The sequence below is a fragment of the Hypanus sabinus genome, chromosome 12 (genome assembly GCF_030144855.1).
Source record: "Hypanus sabinus isolate sHypSab1 chromosome 12, sHypSab1.hap1, whole genome shotgun sequence".
Taxonomy (NCBI): Eukaryota; Metazoa; Chordata; class Chondrichthyes; order Myliobatiformes; family Dasyatidae; genus Hypanus; species Hypanus sabinus.
In genome coordinates this window covers 35051304-35073474 of record NC_082717.1, presented here as the reverse complement: position 1 = coordinate 35073474, position 22171 = coordinate 35051304, and the positions used below count along the sequence as shown (strand labels likewise).

The window sequence follows — 22171 nt, the reverse complement described above, 5'->3', positions numbered from 1 at the left end:
TGATTGCAAATTGTCCACGGCCACCTAAAGCCAGAGGTTGCAGTATCACAAAGACTTCCACCTTTAGTCGTTACTATGGAAAAGGACTATATGCTACGGACAGAGTTAGCACATCAGTTTATAATGCACCAGATGCTGACGCTGACCCACACAGTTCCATGGAAAAGAGGTTATAAGTTTGATGCATTTGCACTACACTGATAATATATAATTATCCTTTGGAACTGTCAATGTGTTAACTATGAGTCATAGCAATAATCTTTAGTCACGACACCAGAATTTTCACTGCAGTTTGTTTTTGCATTTGGGACAATAAAATATGTAATATTAAAAACAGAGAAAGAGAGAGAAACAGAGAAGACACAAACAGGAAGTGTGTAAGGCTGTAATTTAATCTCCTGGCTCAACTGACATCCAGAAACCACTTGAACTTCACTTCAATGGCTCACTATGCCATCCATTTCTCTGGAGTAAATTACAGCCTTGTTAACCATTCACTCATACTCATCAAATATTCTATGTTTAGCTTATTATCCTTCAGTTTATTCAGAGAGTGCTATGTCAACGGGCAGCTGTGCTTGGTTTCTCAACCTCTGTGTTAGAACGGTCTTGGACACTAAACCAATAATCAGAGGAAGTTTATCATCTAAAAAATCCCCACTCTACAATTTCTCACCCACAATCAGATCTACAGTGTCGCTTTTTTAACCTTCTGAAAAGTCAGTTGCAAAGCCATAAATTTGGCTCTACCCTCCCCCTCCCAAATACTACCACTTTTCCCAAGTAAATTAATTCTGAGCTATTGTGTTTAATCGGCTTTTATGACATAATTGAGTAAAATAACTGTCAGGATTTATTGAACTTCATAATGGAAAGGTGCACAACAGCTTAACCACTCCAATAATAACTTTCAATTAATGTGTGCAATCAATTCAGCTCCCCTGTACAGCAAAACACCCCTACAGCTCCCAAAAATGCTTCATTGCCTCACATTGTTCATCTAAAAACAAAAGTGAAAAAGGCACGTGTATAACTAAATTATGATGTTCCATTATTTTTAATATCCCAAACAGCATCGAAGAGTCTCAGAGTCGCACAGCACAGGGTCAACAAAAATATTGATTTTTTAAAGTTTATATTTTAACACAATTCACTGAAATAAAGCAAAAGTAGTTTTGAGAGGCCAGTATACCTTGTGATTAAATTTATACTTACTTTATGTTTAATCTTGTTTCAGATTCAAATTAATTTATTTATCACATGTACATTGAAATATACAGTGAAACGTGTCATTTGTGTTCACAACCAACACAAACTACAGATGTGCTGGGGGCAACCTGCAAGAGTTGTCACACATTTCAGCACCCACATATACACACACACCCACCCCTCCAACTCAGGACAGAGCACCTCAGGGCCTCCAACCTCCAGTGTCTGGCTCAGACTCACAGACATCGGGCTGCCAACTTCCAGATACGTTTGTTTCTTTTCAATACTGTAACATACTGCATTCTTTAAAATGCAGATAATGTTCAGTTAACAACAACCCTGGAACTTCAGTGAAAATCCAATATCACGAATGGACATTATTATCCACAATCCTTGGATAATTCAGTAACAATTCTGAAGCAAAATTATAAATTTCAAATAACTAATCTCTCCTACCTAAACCATGTCCATAACCTTCCTCTCCCTTACATTCATGTGTCTATGCAAACCTCACTTAAAAGTCTTGAATGTCATTGCCTCTACCACCATACTCGGCAGCACACACCAGGCACCCACGACTTATCCTCACACTCCCTTTGAACCTACCGCCTCTCATCTTCAAAGCATACCCTCTGATATTAGTCATTTCACCCCAGGGAAACAGATGTTCTCTGTCCACTCTATATATGCCTCTCATACTCTTGGAAACCTCTATCAGATCTCACGTCAGACTCCAACGCTCCAGAGAAAACAACCCAAGTTTATCAGGCCTCTTGTGATAGTACATGCCCTCTGAACCAGGCAGCATCTGAGTAACCCTCTTCTGCACCCTCTCCAAAGTCTCAACATCCTTCCAAAAGTGTGGTGACCAGAACTGTATGCATTACTCCAGATGTGGCCTAACTACAGTTATATCAAGTTGCAACATAACCTCTTTAATTTTGAACTCAATGCCTCACTAATAAAAACAAACATTCCATAAGCCTTCTTAACCATCTTATCAACCTGTGTAGCCACTTTCAAGCAGCTATGAACTTCGATCCCAAGATCACTCTGCTCAGCAACACTAAGCATCTTACCCTGAACAGTCCAGGCACTGCCTCACTGGAGGAACTCAGCAGGCCAGGCAGCATTTGCAAATGCTGAACATCCAAGCAACTCACACAAAATGCTGGAGGAACTCAGCACGCCATGCTGTTTTGTTTGGATTTCCAGCATCTGCAGATGCTGCCTGGCCTGCCGAGTTGCTCCAGCATTTTGTGTGTGTTGCTTAGATTTCCAGCATCTGCAGATTTTTCTTCTTGTTAGAGTACAGTTCCCTTGCATTTGCCCTACCAAGGTGAAACATCTCACATTGATCTGGATTAAACTCCATCTGCCATTTCTCAGCCCATATCTCAACTGATCTATAGTGTGCTGAATTCTTTGCTAGACTTCCACACTATCCACAGCTCTACCAATCTTGGCACCATCTGCAAATTTACTATCCCATCCATCTACATTTTCATCCAGTTCATTCATATACATCACAAACAGCAGAGGTCCCCACACAGATCCCTGCGGAACAGCAGGAATTACAGACCTCCAACTTGAATAAGAGCCTTCAACCACTAATCACTGTCTTCTATGCACAGGCCAGTTCTGAATCCAAACAGCCAATTTGCTGTGGACCCCATGCATCTAATCTTCTGGATGAGCCTCACATGAGGGACGTTATCAAATGCCCTATTTACTAAAATACATGTATACTACATTCACTGCCTTACTCTCATCAAACTCTCTCATCATCTTGTCAAGAAATTCAATCAAGTTGGTAAGGTACGACCTGCCACATACAATGCTATGCTGGTTTTCCCTAATTAGGCCATGGGCTTCTAAATGTTCACATATCCTATCCATAAGACCATAAGATATAGGAGCAGAAGTAGGCCATTTGGCCCATCAAGTCTGCTCCACCATTCAATCATGGGCTGATCCAATTCTTCTAGTCATTCTACCCTCCTGCCTTCTCCCCATACCCTTTGATGCCCTGGCTAATCAAGAATCTATCTATCTCTGCCTTAAGTGCACCCGATGACTTGGCCTCCACAGCTGCTCGTGGCAACAAATTCCACAGATTTACCACCCTCTAACTGAAGTAACTTCTCCGCATCTCTGTTCTAAATGGACGTCCTTCAATCCTGACGTCACGCCCTCTTGTCCTAGACTCCCCTATCATGGGAAATAACTTTGCCATATCTAATTTGTTCAGGCCTTTTAACATTCGGAATGTTTCTATGAGATCCCCCCTTACTCTCCTGAACTCCAGGGAATACAGCCCAAGAGCTGCCAGACATTCCTCATATGGTAACCCTTTCATTCCTGGAATCTTCTCATGAATCTTCTCTGAACCCTCTTCAATGTCAGTATATCCTTTCTAAAATAAGGAGCCCAAAACTGCACAAAATGTGGTCTCACGAGTGCCTTTAGAGCCTCAACATTACATTCCTGCTCTTATATTCTATACCTCTAGAAATGAATGCCAACATTGCATTTGCCTTCTGCAACACCAACTCAACCTGGAGGTTAACTTGCACAAGGACCCCCAAGTCCCTCTGCATCTCTGCATTTTGAATTCTCTCCCCATCTAAATATTAGTCTGCCCGTTTATTTCTTCTGCCGAAGTGCATGACCATACACTTTCCAACATTGTATTTCATTTGCCACGCCTTTGCCCATCCCTTTAAACTATTTAAGTCTCTATGCAGGCTCTCTGTTTCCTCAACACTACCCGCTCCTCACCTATCTTTGTATCATCGGCAAATTCAGCCACAAATCCATTAATACCATAATCCAAATCATTGACATACAACGTAAAAAGCAGCGGTCCCAACACCGACCCCTGTGGAACTCCATTAGTAGGCAGCCTGCTAGAATAGGATTCCTTTATTCCCACTCTCTGTTTTCTGCCGACCAGCCAATGCTCCACCCATGCCAGTAACTCCCCTGTAATTCCATGGGCTCTTAATTGCTAAGCAACCTCATGTGCAGCACCTTGTCAAAGGCCTTCTGAAAATCCAAGTATACTACATCTACTGCATCTCCTTTGTCAACCTTGCTTGTAATTTCCTCAAAGAATTGCAGTAGGTTAGTCAGGCTGGATGTTCTTTTTAGGGAACCATGCTGGCTTTGGTCTATCTTGTCATGTGCCTCCAGCTACTCCACAATCTCATCCCTAACAATCGATTCCAACAATTTCCCAACTACTGATGTCAGGGTAACAAGTCTATAATTATCTTTCTACCGCCTCCCACCTGTCTTAAATAGCGGAGTAACATTTTCTAAGAATTTTTTCCAGCAATTTCTCTACAACTGCAGTGACACTTGTCATATTGTTCCCTTCTTAAACATAGGTACGACATTAGCTACTCATCTGTGGCTAAAGAGGATATGAAGAAACTGGTCAAGGGCCCAGCCATCTCACCTTTCTTTCTTCCATAACCTGGGGCAAATCTCATCATGCCCTGGGGATTTATCCACCTTAATACTCATTAGGAGGCCCAACACTTCTTCCTCCTTGACCTCTAAATGTCCTAACATGTCAAGACAGTTAGCACTGATCTCCTGGTCCTCCATATCCTTTCTCTTGGTAAATACTGAAACAAAGTATTCAGTAAGTACTGGATTCACATTCTCCACATCGAAGCAGATGTTCCCCTTTTTATCCATGAGCGGTCCCATCCTCTCGCTAGTTACCCTCATGATCTATGTATAGAAGGCCTTGGGGATTCACAATTCATATATAATTATTCACAGACACTTTGGTCTCAAAAAACTGCTTAAATCAGCATGGTTTTCACTGGGCTGAGAACATAAAACAATACAGCACAGGAAAAGGCTTCTGTCACCACACCTGCACCAATCATATAAGCAATATTTTCAAGATGCACTCCAGTTAAATGCCAAGGCCACACTGACAGAGTTCCCAAATGTATGAACTTTAACCTAAACATGTCACCATCTGCAATCTCCCCTCAAACTCATATCATGTCATTATTTCTTCACCCACAAATGCATAAAGCTTGAAGTTTTCTACCCAACACCACTGTGGGATACCTTTAACAGATGGAGTGTTGTACTCTTGGAAGGCAACACACAATTGCCTTTTCGATGGTAAGTCGGAATAAGCAATAAATGCCAAATACCTAAAATGAATTTCCAGTAAATTAATATTGAAACAAGACTTGAGATCTTTTAAAAAAAATCACAAACTTTCCCTGCAATTTATTCCCTTTCTTTTTCCAAAAGGCATCAACCCACACTGTGACAAGGCTTCACAAGTACTAATTATCAGTCTTGTCGAGCTCAGTGGTAGGTGGGCCAAGTTATGACTTCACCCAGCATCTGCTCATGAACTTTCCAGCCCGACTAACTGGATGGCAAGTTGAAATGAAACAACATATCTGTCTTTATTCCCTTCTACAAGGGCCAACATTATCAGCCATTTCAGTGGTCTAGCTGAGATAGAGAAAAACTTAGTGCCTAGCTTGGCGTGGCATTAAACAAAGAAATTATCAAGGAAAAGTAAATAAAACTGCAGATATTGAAAATCTGAAACAACAACAAGAAATGCCGTAAGTACTTTATTAACAACTGTTCAGGCTAATGGCAATCTAATGTTTTGGATCCTGATAAAGTCAACATCTGGAGCAGAGGCTCAATTCTTTCTTTTACAAATTCCAATAAACTGAACGTGTATTTTCAGTATTATGATTGTGTTTTTATTTCTGACCTCAGACCAGTGGGCTTGACATTAAACAACTTAACAAAACATTACATGAAGATTCGATTTTCTGTTTCTTTTAATGACATCATAAATATGTACAAAAAAACTAATCTCGAATTTTACCAAAACTAGGGACTTTGACTCAGACAAAAGTGAAATGAAACATTTTGGAAAGTTACACCAGGCAGGACTTCCTCAGTATTGCTAGGACCTTAGAAAGAGCAACCCAAGGGTACAGGTACATAGTTCCCTTTAATGACACAGGAAGGCTGGATGGTGACGAAGGTATTTGGCATGGTTGCCTTCGTCACACAGGCCACTGAATTCAAGCATTAGGACATCAGGTTATTGCTGTAAAGGACATTGGTGAGGCTGTACCTGGAATATTGTTCAAAGTTCTTGTCACCATAGATGTGATTAACCTAGACAGGGTATGGAAAAGATTCGTGAAGATTTTGCTGGGACCAGACAGCTTGAATTAGAAGGAAAGACTGTATTGGTTGGTACAATTTTCCCTGGTGTGGAACATTCTGAGCGATGATCCTGAAGAATTTATGAAATCATGAGGAACGTGTAAAAGACAGATGATTAGTCTCTGTTCAAGTTACGAGAGTCTATAGCTAAAGGGCATATGATTAATGTGGAGGGGCTGATTAAAGGGGAACTAGAAACATAGAAAGAGAAAACCTACAGCACAATATAGGCCCTTTGGCCCACAAAGCTGACCGAACATGTCCTTAACTGAGAAATGACCTAGGGTTATCCATAGCTCTCTATTTTTCTGAGCTCCATGTACCTGTCCAGGAGTCTCTTAAAAGACCCTATCAAATCCGCCGCCACCACCGTTGCCAGCAGCCCATTCCACGCACTTACCACTCTCTGCGTAAAAAACTTAACCCTGACATCTCCTCTGTACCTACTCCCCAGCACCTTAAAACTGTGCCCTCTTGTGTTAGCCATTTCAGCCCTGGGAAAAAGCCTCTGGCTATCCACATGGTCAATGCCTCTCATCATCTTATACACCTCTATCAGGTCACCTCTCATTCTCCGAGTTGAGAACAAATTTTTCATACCGAGAGGCATGTACAAAGTCACCACAGGAAATTATAGATACAGATACAATTTTAATGTTTGAATGACATTTGATAGGATCATGGATAGAAAAGATGTAAAGGGATACAGGCCAAATGTTCAGGAGAGCATCTGGAGATCATAAGCAATTTGGCTCAAACAACCCGATTTTAAATTGTATGATTCTATGATGTTACAGTGGTGCTAGAAAATTTGTGAACCCTGTAGAATTTTCTCTATTTTTGCATTAGCATGACCTAAAATGTGATCAGATCTTCACGCCAGTCCTAAAACTAGATAAAGAGAATCCAATTAAACAAATAACACAAAAAATATTATACTTCTTCACTTACTTATTCAGAAAATCATTGAGAAACTGTGTGAACAGCATTTGGGAGTTAAAGATGATGAGGTGAAAATTGAGTTCCCAATTTTGATTATCCAACAATTTAGTTTGAAGAGCATACAGGTGAATAAAGGTCAAATATACTGGGGCAACAGCCAGCCCCTGTGAAACTGTAATTCCCTGAGACAGCTCTTCCAAGACAAAAGTAAAAGACCTTTTCCTCTTACGGGCTGAAAGAGCAGAGGGATGTTTAGATTTTACAACGTACATCGCAGGATATGAGTGGGAATTATTACTTTTCCCATATGTTGCTTCTACTGGACTATTCTGATGCCTCAGATTGCGGGCAAAATTGCTGCCTTAGGTAATCAGTTATAACTTTATACTTCATTGTAAAATGGTACAGCAAGTGGAGCTGCTACCTCACACTTTCAGCGACCAGGTTTCAGTTCTGACTTCGGGTGCTCTAATGTGGAGGGTTCATGAGACTGTGAGGGAATAAATATTGATGCTAATCTACTTGGGATAAAAGAGGCACGACTGCGCAGGCACGTGACCTCAGAGCATGGAAGGTTTATAAAGGGAAACAATCTTCAATGGTTTTCTCGATTCACAGAAAGCAGGCAGCGGAGTAAGTCACTGTTTTTTGGGAGAAAATTCAGATTTTTTTTAACTACAAAGGATAAAAGAGGCACGACTGCGCAGGTGCGTGACCTCAGAGCACGGGAGGCTTAAAAAGAACACTGCCATATCCAGCGGGCAGCAGAATGAGAGGGTACAGAGTGATAAGGCTTTGGCTCAACGGGCTTAGGCGGAAACGGGAAGAGGCTTCCTGCGACTGTTGAATCTTATAGTAAAGGGATAAGTTACAGGTTTATTTATTCAGTAATAACAGTAGCATTAGAGGTATGCATCTGGGATTAGTGTTGTGTTTGGAGTGCCAGATGTGGGGACCCTGGGAGACTCCCAGCCACCGTAAGGATTACATCTGCACCAGGTGCATTGAGATGAGGCTCCTTAAGGACCGTGTTCGGGATCTGGAGCTGCAACTTGATGACCTTCAGCTAATTAGGGAAAGTGAGGAGGTGATTGATAATACCTATAGAGAGATAGTGGACAGCACCTCTGTGACAGTTCCCCTCAGAAATCCCTATATCATTTTAGATACTGTTGGAGAGGTTGACCTGACAGAGGAAGACCACAACAAACGGGACTCTGGCACTCTGCCCAGTGCCGTGATCCAGAGAGCAGGAGAAATGCCGTCGTTATAGGGGATTCCATCGTGAGGGGAACAGACAAGAGATTCTGTGAGCCAGACAGGATACCCAAATGGTGTGTCGCCACCCTGGTGCCAGGGTACGAGATATCTCATATCAGGTCCAGAGGATGCTGAGGAGAGAGGGCGAGCAGCCAGAAGTCTTGGTACACGTTGGTACCAATGACATAGACAGAAAAAGAGAGGAGGTCCTGAAGGAAGATTACTGGGAGCGAGGAAGGAAATTGAAAAGCCGGACTTCCCGAGTAATAATCTCAGGATTACTGCCTGAGGCACGCAATAATGAAGGTAAGAATAGCAGAATTAAGCAGATGAATGTGTGGCTAACTAACTGATGCAGGGGGCAGGGCTTCAAATTTTTGGATCATTGGGATCTATTTTGGGGGAGGTATGACTTATACAAAACGATGGGTTACACATGAACTCAAAGGGTACTAATATCCTGGTGGGATTGTTTAATATAACTGTTAGAGAGGTTTTAAACTAAGTTGGCAGGGGGAAGGAAACTAGGGTGTTAGGGTCGAGGACGAGGAATACAGAAATAAGTCAAAGATATTGTGCAACAAAGATGGCAAGGAGGACAGACAAGTGAATAGACAGGATAATTTGCTGTGCGATAGAAACATAGCAAAATTGATAACAGATACTGATCTAAATGTACTGTATTTAAATGCACACAGCATTAGAAAGAAAGTGGATGACCTTGCTGTACAGCTACAGATTAAAAGATATGATGTTGTGGCCATCACCGAGTCGTGGCTAAATGACGGATGTGATTGGGAGCTGAATGTCCAAAGATACACCATGTATAGGAAAGATAGGAAGGTAGGTAAAGGGGGTGGCATGTCCATGATGGTACGCAACGATATCAAATCACTAGAAAGAAGGGACACAGGATCAGAAGAGGTAGAATCCTTATGGGTCAATTTAAGAAATGGCAAGGGTAAAAAGACATTAATAGCAGTTATATACAGGCCTCCAAACAGCAGCTGGGATGTGGACTACAAGTTACAGCTGGAAATAGAAAAAGCTGGATCAAATTTTTGGATCATTGGGATCTATCTTTTGTCAGAAGGAAAATGTCAAGATAATTCTGGGGGATTTTAATATGAAAGTGGATTGGGAAAGTCAGGAAGGTACTGGATCTCAGGAGAGGGAGTTTGTAGAATGCCTACGGGATGGCTTTTTGGAGCAGCTTGTCCATGAGTCCACCAGGGGATCGGCTGTTTTGGATTGGGTGCTGTGTAATGAACCTGAGATGATTAGGGGGCTAGAGGTAATGGAACCCCTTGGAAGTAGTGATCATAATACGATTGAGTTCCGTTTCAAATGTAAAAAAAAGGTGGTATCTGGTGTATCGATATTTCAGTGGAACAAAGGAAATTACAGTGGTATGAGAGAGGAACTGGCCCAAGCTGATTGGAAAAGCAAGCTAGATGGAGGGATGGTAGAGCAGAATTGGATCAAATTCCTACAAGAAATAAGGAAAGTGCAGGAAAAATGTATTCCAAGAAAAAAGAAAATCATGAATGGCAAAAGGGTACAAATGTGGCTAACGAGAGAGGTTAAGGTTGAAATAAAAGCAAAGTGGACGGCGTACAAGGAAGCAAAAATTAGTGGGAAAACTGACAATTTTTAAAAACTTACAGAAGGAAACTAAGGAAGTCAATAGGAAAGAAAAGATGGATTATGAAAGGAAGTTGGCAATTAACATAAAAAGGATACTAAGAGTTTTTTAAAAAATACTGTATATGAAGAGTAAAAGAGTGACATGGGTAGATAGAGGACCGATTGAAAATGATGTTGGAGAAATTATAATGGGTAACAAAGAGATGGCAGAGGAACAAAATGAGTATTTTGCATCAGTCTTCACAGTGGAAGATATTAGCAACATACCTGATAGCCAGAGGTCTCAGGGAATAGAATAAGGTACAGTCAAGATTACTAAAGAGAAACTGCTTGGGAAACTAAATGGACTAAGGATAGGTAAGTCTCCCGGACCAGATGAGGTGTACCCACGGGTTCTGAAGGAGGTGACTTTGGAGATTTTGGAGGCATTGAAAATGATCTTCCAGGAATTGGTAGACTCTCGCATGGTTCCGGAGGACGGGAAGGTCGCAAATGTAATTTCGCTGTTTAAGAAAGGAGGAAAGCAGCAAAAAGAAAATTACAGACCTATTAGTCTGACATCAGTAGTTGGAAATAAGATTGACAAGGGAGAGGCTGTGGATGTTGTGTATTTGGATTTTCAAAAGGCCTTCAATAAGGTGCCGCATAAGAGGCTATTTAGTAAGATAAGAGCCCATGGAATTACAGGAAAGATATTGGAATGGGTGGAGCATTGGCTGATAGGCAGAAAGCAAAGGGTGGGAATACAGGGATCTTATTCTGGTTGGTTGCCGGCTACTAGTGGTGTTCCGCAGGGGTCGGTGTTGGGGCCGCTTCTTTTTACACTGTATATCAATGATTTAGATTATGGATTAAATGGTTTTGTGGTTAAGTTTGCAGATGACACCAAGATAGGTGGAGGTGCAGGAAGTGATGAAGAAACGGGAAGGTTGCAGAGAGATTTGGTCAGATTAGGAGAGTGGGCAAAGAAATGGCAGATGAGATACAATGTTGAGAAATGTACAATTGTACATTTTGGAAGAAGAAATAATCGAGAAATTATTTAGATAGGGAGGAAATTCAAAAATCAGAAATGCAAAGGGACTTGGGGGTCCTCATGCAGGATACCCTAAAGGTTAACCACCAAGTTGGATCGGCAGTAAGGAAAGCAAATGCTGTGTTGGCATTCATTTCAAAAGGAATAGTGTATAAAAGTAAGGAGGTGGTGATGAGGCTCGATGGGGCACTGGTGAGACCTCATTTTGATAACTGTGTGCAGTTTTGGGAAGGGATCTTTGAAGGGATGTACTGATGTTTGTCAGAGTTCAGAGAAGACTCACTAGGATGATTCCTGGAATGCAGGGGCTAACATATGAGGAACGTTTGTCGGCTCTTGGACTGTATTCATTAGAGTATAGAAGAAAGAGAGGGGATCTCATAAAACATTTTGAATGTTGAAAGGGTTGGACAGAGTAAATGTGGAAAGGCTGTTTCCCTTGGTGGGTGAGTCCAGGACAAGAGGCCACAGTCTTAGAATTAGAGGTTACTCATTTAAAACAGAGATGAGGAGAAATTTTTTTAGCCAGAGGGTCATGGATTTATGGAATTCATTGCCATATACAGCTGTGGAGGCCCAAACATTAAGGGTGTTTAAGGAGGAGATTGATAGGTATCTAATTAGTCAGGGTATCAATGGATATAGGGAAAAAGCTGGAAATTGGAACTAGGTGGGAGAATAGTTTAGCTCATGGTGGAGTGGCCTAGCAGGCTCGATGGGCCGAATGGCCTACTTCGGCTCCTTTGTCTTGTGACCTAGGATTCATGAAAATGAATGGTGCTTGATATGGACTCAGTGGACTAAAGGGCCTGTTTCTCGAAATTAGTTAAGGTCTTTTGCTCGACTTCTTAAAACAAATTTGCCTTATTCTAACGGACTTCTGGTTTAATTTGAATTTTAGGAACCAGTGAGTAGAGAGGAAAAAAATTCCTGTGATGAGGCAAAAAATATCTCAATACATTACTCGAATGTCACTCTTTGGCCAGACAGAATTCTACATCAATAATCATTACCTTATGTCATATCTCAGCATTTCAACACAGGAACGGCACAACTGCATGCAAATACTGAAAACTAGCTTTAAACAAAAGAGATGGCTGAATGCCTAGCAGATGCTGACTCAGCACCGCTAATTTCCACTTGAAAACCCTCAGTATTTATATACCATCTGTGGGCCATGATAGATCTTCACAAATAGGCCCCAATTTCACCCTCTCCCACTACACAAAGACAATAGCAGATTTGCAAAGCTTTCTGGACTCCATTCTGCCAAAAATACAAGAGAAAAAAACCCCAAATAAATGCTACAATACCAATCTATTTGGTCCATTTATTTTGCATCAGCATTGATCCAAATATGCATTTACCCTATCCCCATGTCCCATAAATCCTTGCTGTCCAAAATTAATTCAAAGATTAACACAGAGCTACCACAACTGTTGAAGCCAACAAATGAATGAAGACACAAGACAACGCACAGTCTGGGATCTAGAGCAAAATAAACCTGCTGGAGAAAATCAGTAGGCCAAACAATACCTGTGGACATTTTGAATCATGGTTCGGCACTAGGTCTGCTGAATTGCACTCTTGAGGTTTTATAAAGCCTCATCATCACCTTGTGGCTTTTTTTAAAATTCCATCAAGACTACTTTCAATATTAGTTGATAGAAGTCAAGATGGTGCAGATAAATTTCAATTCTTTGCTTAGCGCTTTCTTTCCAAAGCGAGTCACCAAATATTTTCACTCAGGATTACTACAGCTGAATCAAGATAAGATAAAATTGCAAAACTGAGGCCAGACTAACTGGCCTATAATTTCCTTTCTTCTGCCTCTCTCTTTGAGTGGAGTGGCATTTGGAAGTGACATTTGCAATTTTCCAGTCTTCCCCCCTTCCTTCACCATTCTCCATTCCTATTTCCCTCTCTCACCTTATCTCCCTACCTGTCCATTGCCTCCCTTTGGTGCTCCTACCCCTTCCCTTCCTTCCATGGTTTTCTGTTCTCTCCTATCAGACTCCCCTTTCTGCAACCCTTTCTCTCTTCCATCAATCAGATTCCCAGCTCTTTACTTCATCCCCTCCTCCTCTTCCGGTTTCACCTACCACTTTGTACTTCTTCCTCCTCCCCTTCCCGTTCTCTTACTCTGACTACTCCTGTAGTGTTCTCACTCAGGTGTAACGGAACGCCGAACTAAACACCGAGATAAACCACAGTCAATGAAAACAGGGTCGCAGTAAGATTAACCATTTACTGTTCACTCTTACTCATTAACATATGGTGAAAACTGTTGCTAAAACAATACAAGATTTGTACAGCATTTGTTTCCTTCTTGATATTACATTTACATCGTAAATACTTGCAAGAGTAAAACTACAACAACTACATTACATTAAAGTGCAGCATACAGTCAGAATCTACCTACGCCATTGACTGCTTTAAATACACTTCAACTCAAACTATCCGCATCTCTTTAACTAACGAAAACATAAACCTTATCGACCATCGTTACTTTTAACAGGATCGGCATTAACATTTTAATTCAACATATCGATTGTCTCATGACTTACGGCGTTGCCTCACTATGTTTCTAGTGCGTAGAAAGACAACCTTTCTTGCGCTGGACTCGCACATGTATGGCCCCCTCCTTCCCGTTTCTCCAAACCGGTATTTTCCCCCAGGACGCGGCGAAACCAGATGTGACGTCATCACATGCCGCAATATATCACAGACAACGAATTTACTTTAAACAATCCTAACTTTAACTAAAATGCTAACAAACGAATTACTAAGCGAAAATATTATAAACTAAATAACTACCATAAAGGCAACACAACTCCTCTTTCTTTCCGGTCCCGATGAAGGATTTTGGCACAATATAGCAAACGTTTACTCTTTTCCACAGGTACTGCCTAACCAGCTGAGTTTCTCCAGTATTTTGTGTGTGTTAAAATGAATAATATCATGCTTATCCACATTATACTGCATACTCCACCATAACGTGTTTTGAATTTGGGCTTCTAATTCCACTGAGCCCAACATAACAGAGAACAGAAAGAAATTTTAAAAAATACTGGCAATTCGCCACCTGAAACAATCTTGTTTTCAATTTAATCATTAAAAATAATTTCTCTTCGAGTCACTTGGCAAAAACACTTAACATGAAACCCTTTTGTTAAACCCGTCAACCTCCATGCTGGCAGTTGTTCCATGAAATCAGAAAGCAACCAACAAAGGGACTTAAATTTCCTTTGTCATGCAAACTAAAGTGAAACTGACTCAGAAAACAGTGAACAACAAATATCAGGGATTAGGGTCAAAATTGCAACCGTATGCATACCACTGTAAAGGAATCATGGTATGAAAGAAAGCTAATGCAAAATTAAGGAAAACAAAAACCAACCTGGAGGATCTTCAGTAGATGAGAAAAAGGGAGCAAGCAACAGAACAAACATTTGATGACTGCCAAAGGAAATGCATTTGAGACACTAATAGCAGAACCTGCTATCCAGGAAGACGGTGGAGTTCAACATAGTGCCAGCAAAAAAAATCAACAGAAATAACAAAATCTGCTTCACAGCACAGAAATCGGTTTTTCAGCCCATCTCTTCCATGTTGACCGTGATGCCCACCTCCACTAGTCCCACTTGTCCCTCCTTTGGCTCATGTCTCTTATCTCCTTTCGTATCCAATATTTGTTCAGTTTTCATGGTAATTGTATTTGTCACCACCATAGATCACTCCAGATATTCATCACATTCCGTGTGAAAAACTTACCCCTTAGGTATCCTTCAAAATTTTCTTTCAATTAGTGCCCTTTTAGATCTAGTTGCCCTTTTTCTGGAAAAAAGATTCTCTATCCTGTCTCTTGCTCTCACAACTTTGTAAACCTCTATAAAGCATATACCCATATAACAATTACAGCACGGAAACAGGCCACCTCAGCCCTTCTAGTCTGTCCCAAACACTTACTCTCACCTAATCCCACCAATCTGCACTCAGCCCATAACCCTCCATTCCTTTCCTGCCCATATACCTATCCAATTTTTTTAAAATGACAAAATCGAAACTGCCTCTACCACTCCATCTGGAAGCTCGTTCCACACAGCTACCACTCTCTGATTAAAGTAGTTCCCCCTCGTGTTACCCCTAATCTCTCAACTCACGTCCTCTTGTTTGAATCTCCCCTACTCTCAATGGAAAAAGCCTATCCATGTCAACTCTATCTACCCCCCTCATAATTTAAAATACCACTATCAAGTCTCCCCTCAACCTTCTACGCTCCAAAGAATTAAGACCTAACTTGTTCAACCTTTCTCTGTAACTTAGGTACTGAAACCCAGGTAACATTCTAGTAAATCTCTGTACTCTCTCTATTTTGTGGACATCTTTCCTATAATTCAGTGACCAGAACTGTACACGATACTCCAAACTTACACCTCCACCCTCCTACATTCCAGTGAGAATAACCCAGTTTCTCTATCTCTCCTTATCCCTCCATTCCAAGCCAACATCCTGGTGAATCTCTTCTGCATTCTTTCATAGAATGCTTTCAGAGCCTCCCTGTAGTGTAGCAACTGGAAATGTATGCAATTTTCTCAGAGTGGTCTAAACAACACTTTATACAACCCAACCTGTGTTGTACATTGATACTTATTTGTGCACTGGGCTGAGAAGTAATTTTTCAGTTAAATGTTTGTATTAATCTCAGTTTCTACCCACGTGGTGAGGTGGGGGGACGGGAGGCTGTATTGCATGAAAACCTTTTGAATCGTAGTTTTTCCAAAATGCAGACACATCATCAGTGCATGCATCAAGAAATGCAAGTTGAGAAAAAAATTCGCATCTAAGTGCTGTGAGTGAATTTTTATTCAGTATTTCAGATTTTGATTTTTGATAGTGATTTGTGAATTTAGCAAGGGTGGTTTTCCACCACGCGAACTACACTATCTAAGGGGTCATCTGAGATAGTTACAAGCACGCGCGCACACACACACACACACACACACACACACACACACACACACACACAATCCATCCTTTTACAGTATTTGCCATGGATTTGGTTTAACCTTCCCAACAGATAATTTTCCTTTCTTCATCTACACTTGAATCATCTTAGCAATGAGAACAACCCAGATTACACTGTTAAAGTGTACTAGTATTAAAAGGGTTCAAATTCTTTTTTCTACCTGTGGAATGGTGGCGTGTTCATCCTGGGAGGTGGCTGGCATGGAAAGTGTGATCAATTCTTTCATCGTCATCTTCAGAAGACTCCAGTTGGAGCACCTAGGCTCGGAGGAGACCAATGCCTAAAGATAGAAAATTTAAAAGACTCCAATCTGAAATACACATCCATCCTTCTGTAATATTCGTCTTGTGTTTGGTTCATCCACCCCAACAAACAGTTTCCCCTCCTTCTACAGTTAAAGTGAACACTATTGCTTAATTTAGAAAAGAAAAAAAAATCTTTATATGCCCTGAATACCAAATCAAAACAGTATTTGATGAAACAAAGCTATGAATATTTATTTGTTCATTTTTCACAGAAGATCCCCTCAAATCCACTCCAAAGTTCTTATCCCTTATCCCCAAAATCAGTGTCCTATAGTTTTATTCAACTCTGAAATGGTTAAAAATGATCTCCAGTCTCTCCTATAAATTACTCATTATTTTATACACCTCAATCATGTCCACACTTAAACTCTACTCCAAGGAAGTTAAGAGGCTATCCTCTCCAGTCTGTCATTTTGAGCTCAAATGCTCCAATTCAGCCAACATTGTGGTGAATCTCCTCTGCTCCCTCTCCAGCGCTATCATCTTTTTGATAGCATGGCAACTAGAACTGTATACAGTGCTCTAGTTGAAGTCTAACCAAACATTTATAAAGTTGGAGCATAACTTCCCTGCATTTGTGTTCAATGCCCTGAGTAATGAAGGCCTGTGTCCCTCATACCTTTATAACCATATTATCTACCTGCACTACCACCTTTACAGATCTTAGCAATTGTACAACAATAGTCCCCTGTTCCTCAGTATTCTCTAAGACCGTACCATTTGTGGTATTTCTCTTCATCTCATTAGTCCTTCCAAAATTACCCTCTACTATTGCTCTTTGCTTCCTAATGTCTAGCCAATTTAGAACTCAATTTACCAAATTCCCCTGGATCTCATAGCACCTTACATTCTTACCGGTCTCCTAGGTGGGCCCTTTCTGAAATCCATATAAACTGCATGTACTTCACTCCCCACATGAATACAGTTACCTCTTCGAAAAACTCAGATTTGTCAGATGAAATCAGCCCTCAACAAAGCTATACCCAGATGCTTAAATCCAACATGTCTGAAACGAATCTATGTGTTAACTTCACCCCCCCCCCCCCCCGCCAATTACCTGAATGTAAAATGGGATTCCAGCACTGCGTCTGGTTGGGCACAGCTTGGATTCTGGGGCACTGGACTTAATTTCCTGTAAAACGTCTTCAAGCCACTGGAGAGTTAACTTCTGCAGATCTCCATGATTGCATCTAAAAATAGGACAAAACATCTGTGTGCTTACTTCTGTCTGCTAATATTCTTTATCTGCATTCTCCACCCAAAAGTCTTTATTGCTCTCTTCATTCAACGCAGAAGAGTGGCTACCACAGTACTGTGCAAAAGTCTTGGTCGGCATATATTTATAGTTAGGGTGCCTAACACCTTTGCACAGTACTGTATTTGTCAACATGGAGCGGAGAGCAAGTTTGTATATCTGGCAGGAGCAAAGGATGTTGGGAATGGCACGGGTCCAGTCCTGCGACACCAGGCAAGGTAATTTGGTTCCAACAAGTTGTTTATGGATCATTACTGAATGTCTCTCTGGTGCTTCCTGCTCCCTGTCCTCTCCCTTTCCCTTTTCCCAATCATTGTCCCCTCTGCCTGACTCCTCTCACTCTCAGTCCACAATAGGGACCAATATCAGAATCAGGTTTATCACTGCTCGCATATGTCCTGAAATTAGTTTTGTTCTGCGGCAGCAGTACAGTGCAAAACATAAAATTACTACAGTACTGTGCAAAAGTCTTAGACACCCTAGCTACAGTATATATATGTACCTAAGACTTTTGCACAGTACTGTAGAACAAAGTAGCTCCAACAATGGGAATATAACAAAGTCTGTGTTTTGAATAGTTCTATACGCTTGCAAATTAGCACAGTCCAACAGGATGGTATTAATCTTCCTGCTCAGTGCAAGTTACCTCTTCACACCGTCTTCAGCATTCATTCATTCAGTCCTTCAATGCTAACAGCATTCAAAACTTCCACATAACAGCACCAATGCTATCAGGCATATTAGCTCAAAAATAGAGAGTAATTGTACCTTAAGACAAAAGCAATAACACGTTCAGAAAGATAATTAGAAAATTAAACAAACTTCTTTCAGAGATAGTTATTTCCATAGTTCTCTCCTGTTAGTTCGGCCTGCCTGCCACAACTTAAACTTACTGTGAATCAATTATAAAGTTTTAGAATTATAAAAGTATTGTACTGCTCCTGCAAAAAGCTCATTTTCATTGGTTAGCATAATGCATTATAGCACCAGATTCAATTCGCCCCACTATCTATGAGAAGTTTGTACATTCTCTCTGTGACCATGTGGGTTTCGTCTGGGTGTCCAGTTTCCTCACACACTCCAAAGGCATACGTATGAGGTTAGTAAGTTGCAGGTAAGTTATGTTGGCGCTGGTAACATGGCAACGCATGGAAGGCTGCTCCAGCACATCTCGGTCTGTGTTAGCCACTGCCACAAACCAACACATTTCACTGTGGGTTTTAATCCACATCTCAGCTTCAGCCTCACATGTACACCTCTATTGCTAAACTTGAATGACAAGTGCTAAGGAAACAACTGGCACTGCTTTCTGCGTATCTGGAAAGCTCATTTGCATTATTTAAGGTGCTCTTTTGTAAAATTACCTCCTTTCTCCACATTCCAATGACCAAAGAGCGCATTGTCTGTTCTCCTAGAAAGTTAGAATTCCCGTCACTGCCTGTAAGGAGTTTGTACGTTCTCCCTGTGACTGCACAGGCTTCCTCTCACAATCCAAGGACGTATAGGTTGGTAGGATAACTGGTCACTGCAAACTGTCCTGTGATTAGGCGAGGATTAAACCAGGGGATAGCTGGGCAGTGTGGCTCGAAGGCCGGAAGCATTCATTCCACATAGCATCTCAATTAATTAATGAATGCACTGTGACGTAAACATTTATTGCATTACTTCATGGTACCTTCAGCTGTGGGCATGACAATCACAGATGACACCCCAAAAATCATTCAGGAGGACTTTTATCGATATATATCCATCATTTGCTACTCTACCAGAAAAGAAATGCTAAATCAACCCAACAACTATTTCCTTCCTTCTTTCATTGTAACACCATGCTGCATCTTAGAATCAGCCCAAATTCCATCTTACATTGAGCAAGAGCGGCAAGAAGCAGCAAGTAAGAAGATAACGTTTCGAATATTACACATTAAAACGAGTGATTTTAGTGAAAATTAGAATTGGGACGTAATATAAATAAGACCTTACTGAGGCTGCACTTAGTGTACTGTGTATAATTTTAGTTCCTGTTTATAGGAAAGATGTTATTAAACCAGATGCTGGGATATGTCCTAGGTTGCACTAGGACACATCATCAGTGAAGTAACCCGGAGTCATCAGGTCTTATGACATCACTGGCAGGGTCAGGCTCGTGTCCCAGCAGTATTGGTCCACGGGTCACACCTCTTGATCCACAGCCATTTGGAGGCTCGCACAGCAGCCTCTGTAATGGTCCTGATGGCTCATCTCTTTGCAGTCCCCGTAATACCATGGAGAGAGTAGGTTCTGCAGAGCTAGCAGCCACTCTGCACCCCACTCAATAGGCTCACATCGTGCCCTCCACCCCTGTCTCTGGCACTGCTCTACTAGCTCCTGATATTTCTTACACTCAAATGCCTGCTCAATCTGGACTTCAATTCTACCATGACCACCCGCTTTGAGCTGTCGAATAGGACGACCATGTCAGGCCTTGGGGAATGATGATGCAATGAAGTCAGAAAACTTTAATTGCATGCCACGATCAACTTTCATCACTCATCTTTTGCACTAATTATCTTTGCATCTCGTAGTAATTTATCATTTGCATAGCACTTTCATGCAAAACAACAAATTTCACTTCATATGTCAGTGATAGTAAAACCTGATTCTGACAAATTCACTGCAAATGATTCATACTGCGGTCACATTTGATGTAATAATGGGTGACTGATTACCGCATTAAGATTAGATCCTGCAAGATGTTCAGAAAACTAATCTCTGCCTTCAGACTGGCGTGACTTCAGGGTAGACGAGAGACCCTCGTGTTCGGTATCTGAAGATGGAGATAAACTTCTAGAATATTTGAAACTAAAACATTACATTTTTAATAATAACTATTACACTTGACCACATCAGTGACAGTACATATGAACATGTGCTCCACTTCCTCTTATAAGTAAATGTATATGGTTTACAAGGGGAAATGCATTGTGGATAACACTGGCACAGCACCTGAAGGTGATATTAAAAATGCAAGGTGTGATTGTTTCCATCTTTATAGAACAGATAACAAAACCACAGGAGATAAGACAAACAGTTCATTTGAAAACTTTTCTTTTTAAGGACATGATTAAATAGATTCTGTTAGCACATCTACAGACTCTCTCCAGATTACCCACATGCGCCAGTCTCCCAAAATGATTGGTTTTCCTTTACTGTATCATAGCATAATAGGCTTACAAGTTTCAAAAGATATGACATTTCTACTCTTCAGCTTTAAGGGCTGATGAAACTAGCATTTTCAGAAGCCAATGTCACCAGTGAATGAATCAGGTCTCTAGGGCTGGAACTTATGGTTTTTTTGTTAATACCACACTTAAGCGCTCACCTCCCCTAACTCAAACTTTATCCCAAAACCATCGCTATCCCTCAGCTTTCCAGGAAGAAAACGTATATTTTCCAACAGACATTGATTTAATGCTACACCGATCACCATGGAACCAACTCCCTTTAACAAAAAGGCTTGAATTGGTCTCCATTTCTCACTCGTGACTCATGGAAATGCCAAAGTCAGTTTTTAAACATTAAAGGTGCTACATAAATGGCAAATGTTGATGCTATTTAACAGCCCTATGAGATGTTTATAATATGCACTTTTCCCACAGTTATCCCAAGGCAGATAGATGGTCTATCATCAATACTGCTTCTTAGACTAAACCAGAGTGTGAGTCAACAGGTCAGAATGTTCTTTCCTTTTGCAATGAATAAGCAACAAATTGCAATGTGGTATCTGCTCTCAGTGGCACTGGAGAGAATAGGAACTGTCTGTAGACATATTTCATTCAGTTATCTGAACCCTATTACCTGCATAACCTATTAGATCTTCAGTGACAGAACTCAGGGTCAACAAATGATTATATGTGCTTTGAGTGAAAACAAAATATAATTTAGCTATTCCACAAAGCAGGAAATAATTTGTTGCACTTTTCTATTGTACTAATGTCTTGTCCTACTAATTAAAATCCTTTTTTATGAGCATGCTGACTCATTTATAACGTATTCCTTATTTCAATCAATAAATGAAGCCTGGAACCTAACTGCAGGTTAAATGTTAAATTGCGTTATGTATAATGGCCAACTCATTATGTATTCCAACTCATGAAAACTTCAGTGTCCTTTCTGATCTGCCGCTCAGATGATTTGAGTTGACCATTTTAGTGAGTTTTCATTAAAAATCAACCTTGTACTTCTAGCACTTTAACAATTTGAGTAAAGACGGA

The 22171-nt window shown here is 40.8% G+C and overlaps 1 protein-coding gene across 3 annotated transcripts in view; it reads right to left on the bottom strand.

Moving 5' to 3' along the window:
• LOC132402765 (thyroid adenoma-associated protein homolog) overlaps positions 1 to 22171 on the bottom strand; it is a 440832-nt gene that overhangs the window by 321638 nt on the left and 97023 nt on the right. For all 3 annotated transcript variants that reach the window (XM_059985752.1, XM_059985753.1, XM_059985754.1), the window contains 2 exons: positions 17724 to 17856; positions 16522 to 16641 (listed from right to left, as the gene is read on the bottom strand). In XM_059985752.1, coding sequence (XP_059841735.1) covers positions 16522 to 16641; positions 17724 to 17856 — 253 coding nt within the window. The remainder of the gene's footprint in view (positions 1 to 16521; positions 16642 to 17723; positions 17857 to 22171) is intronic.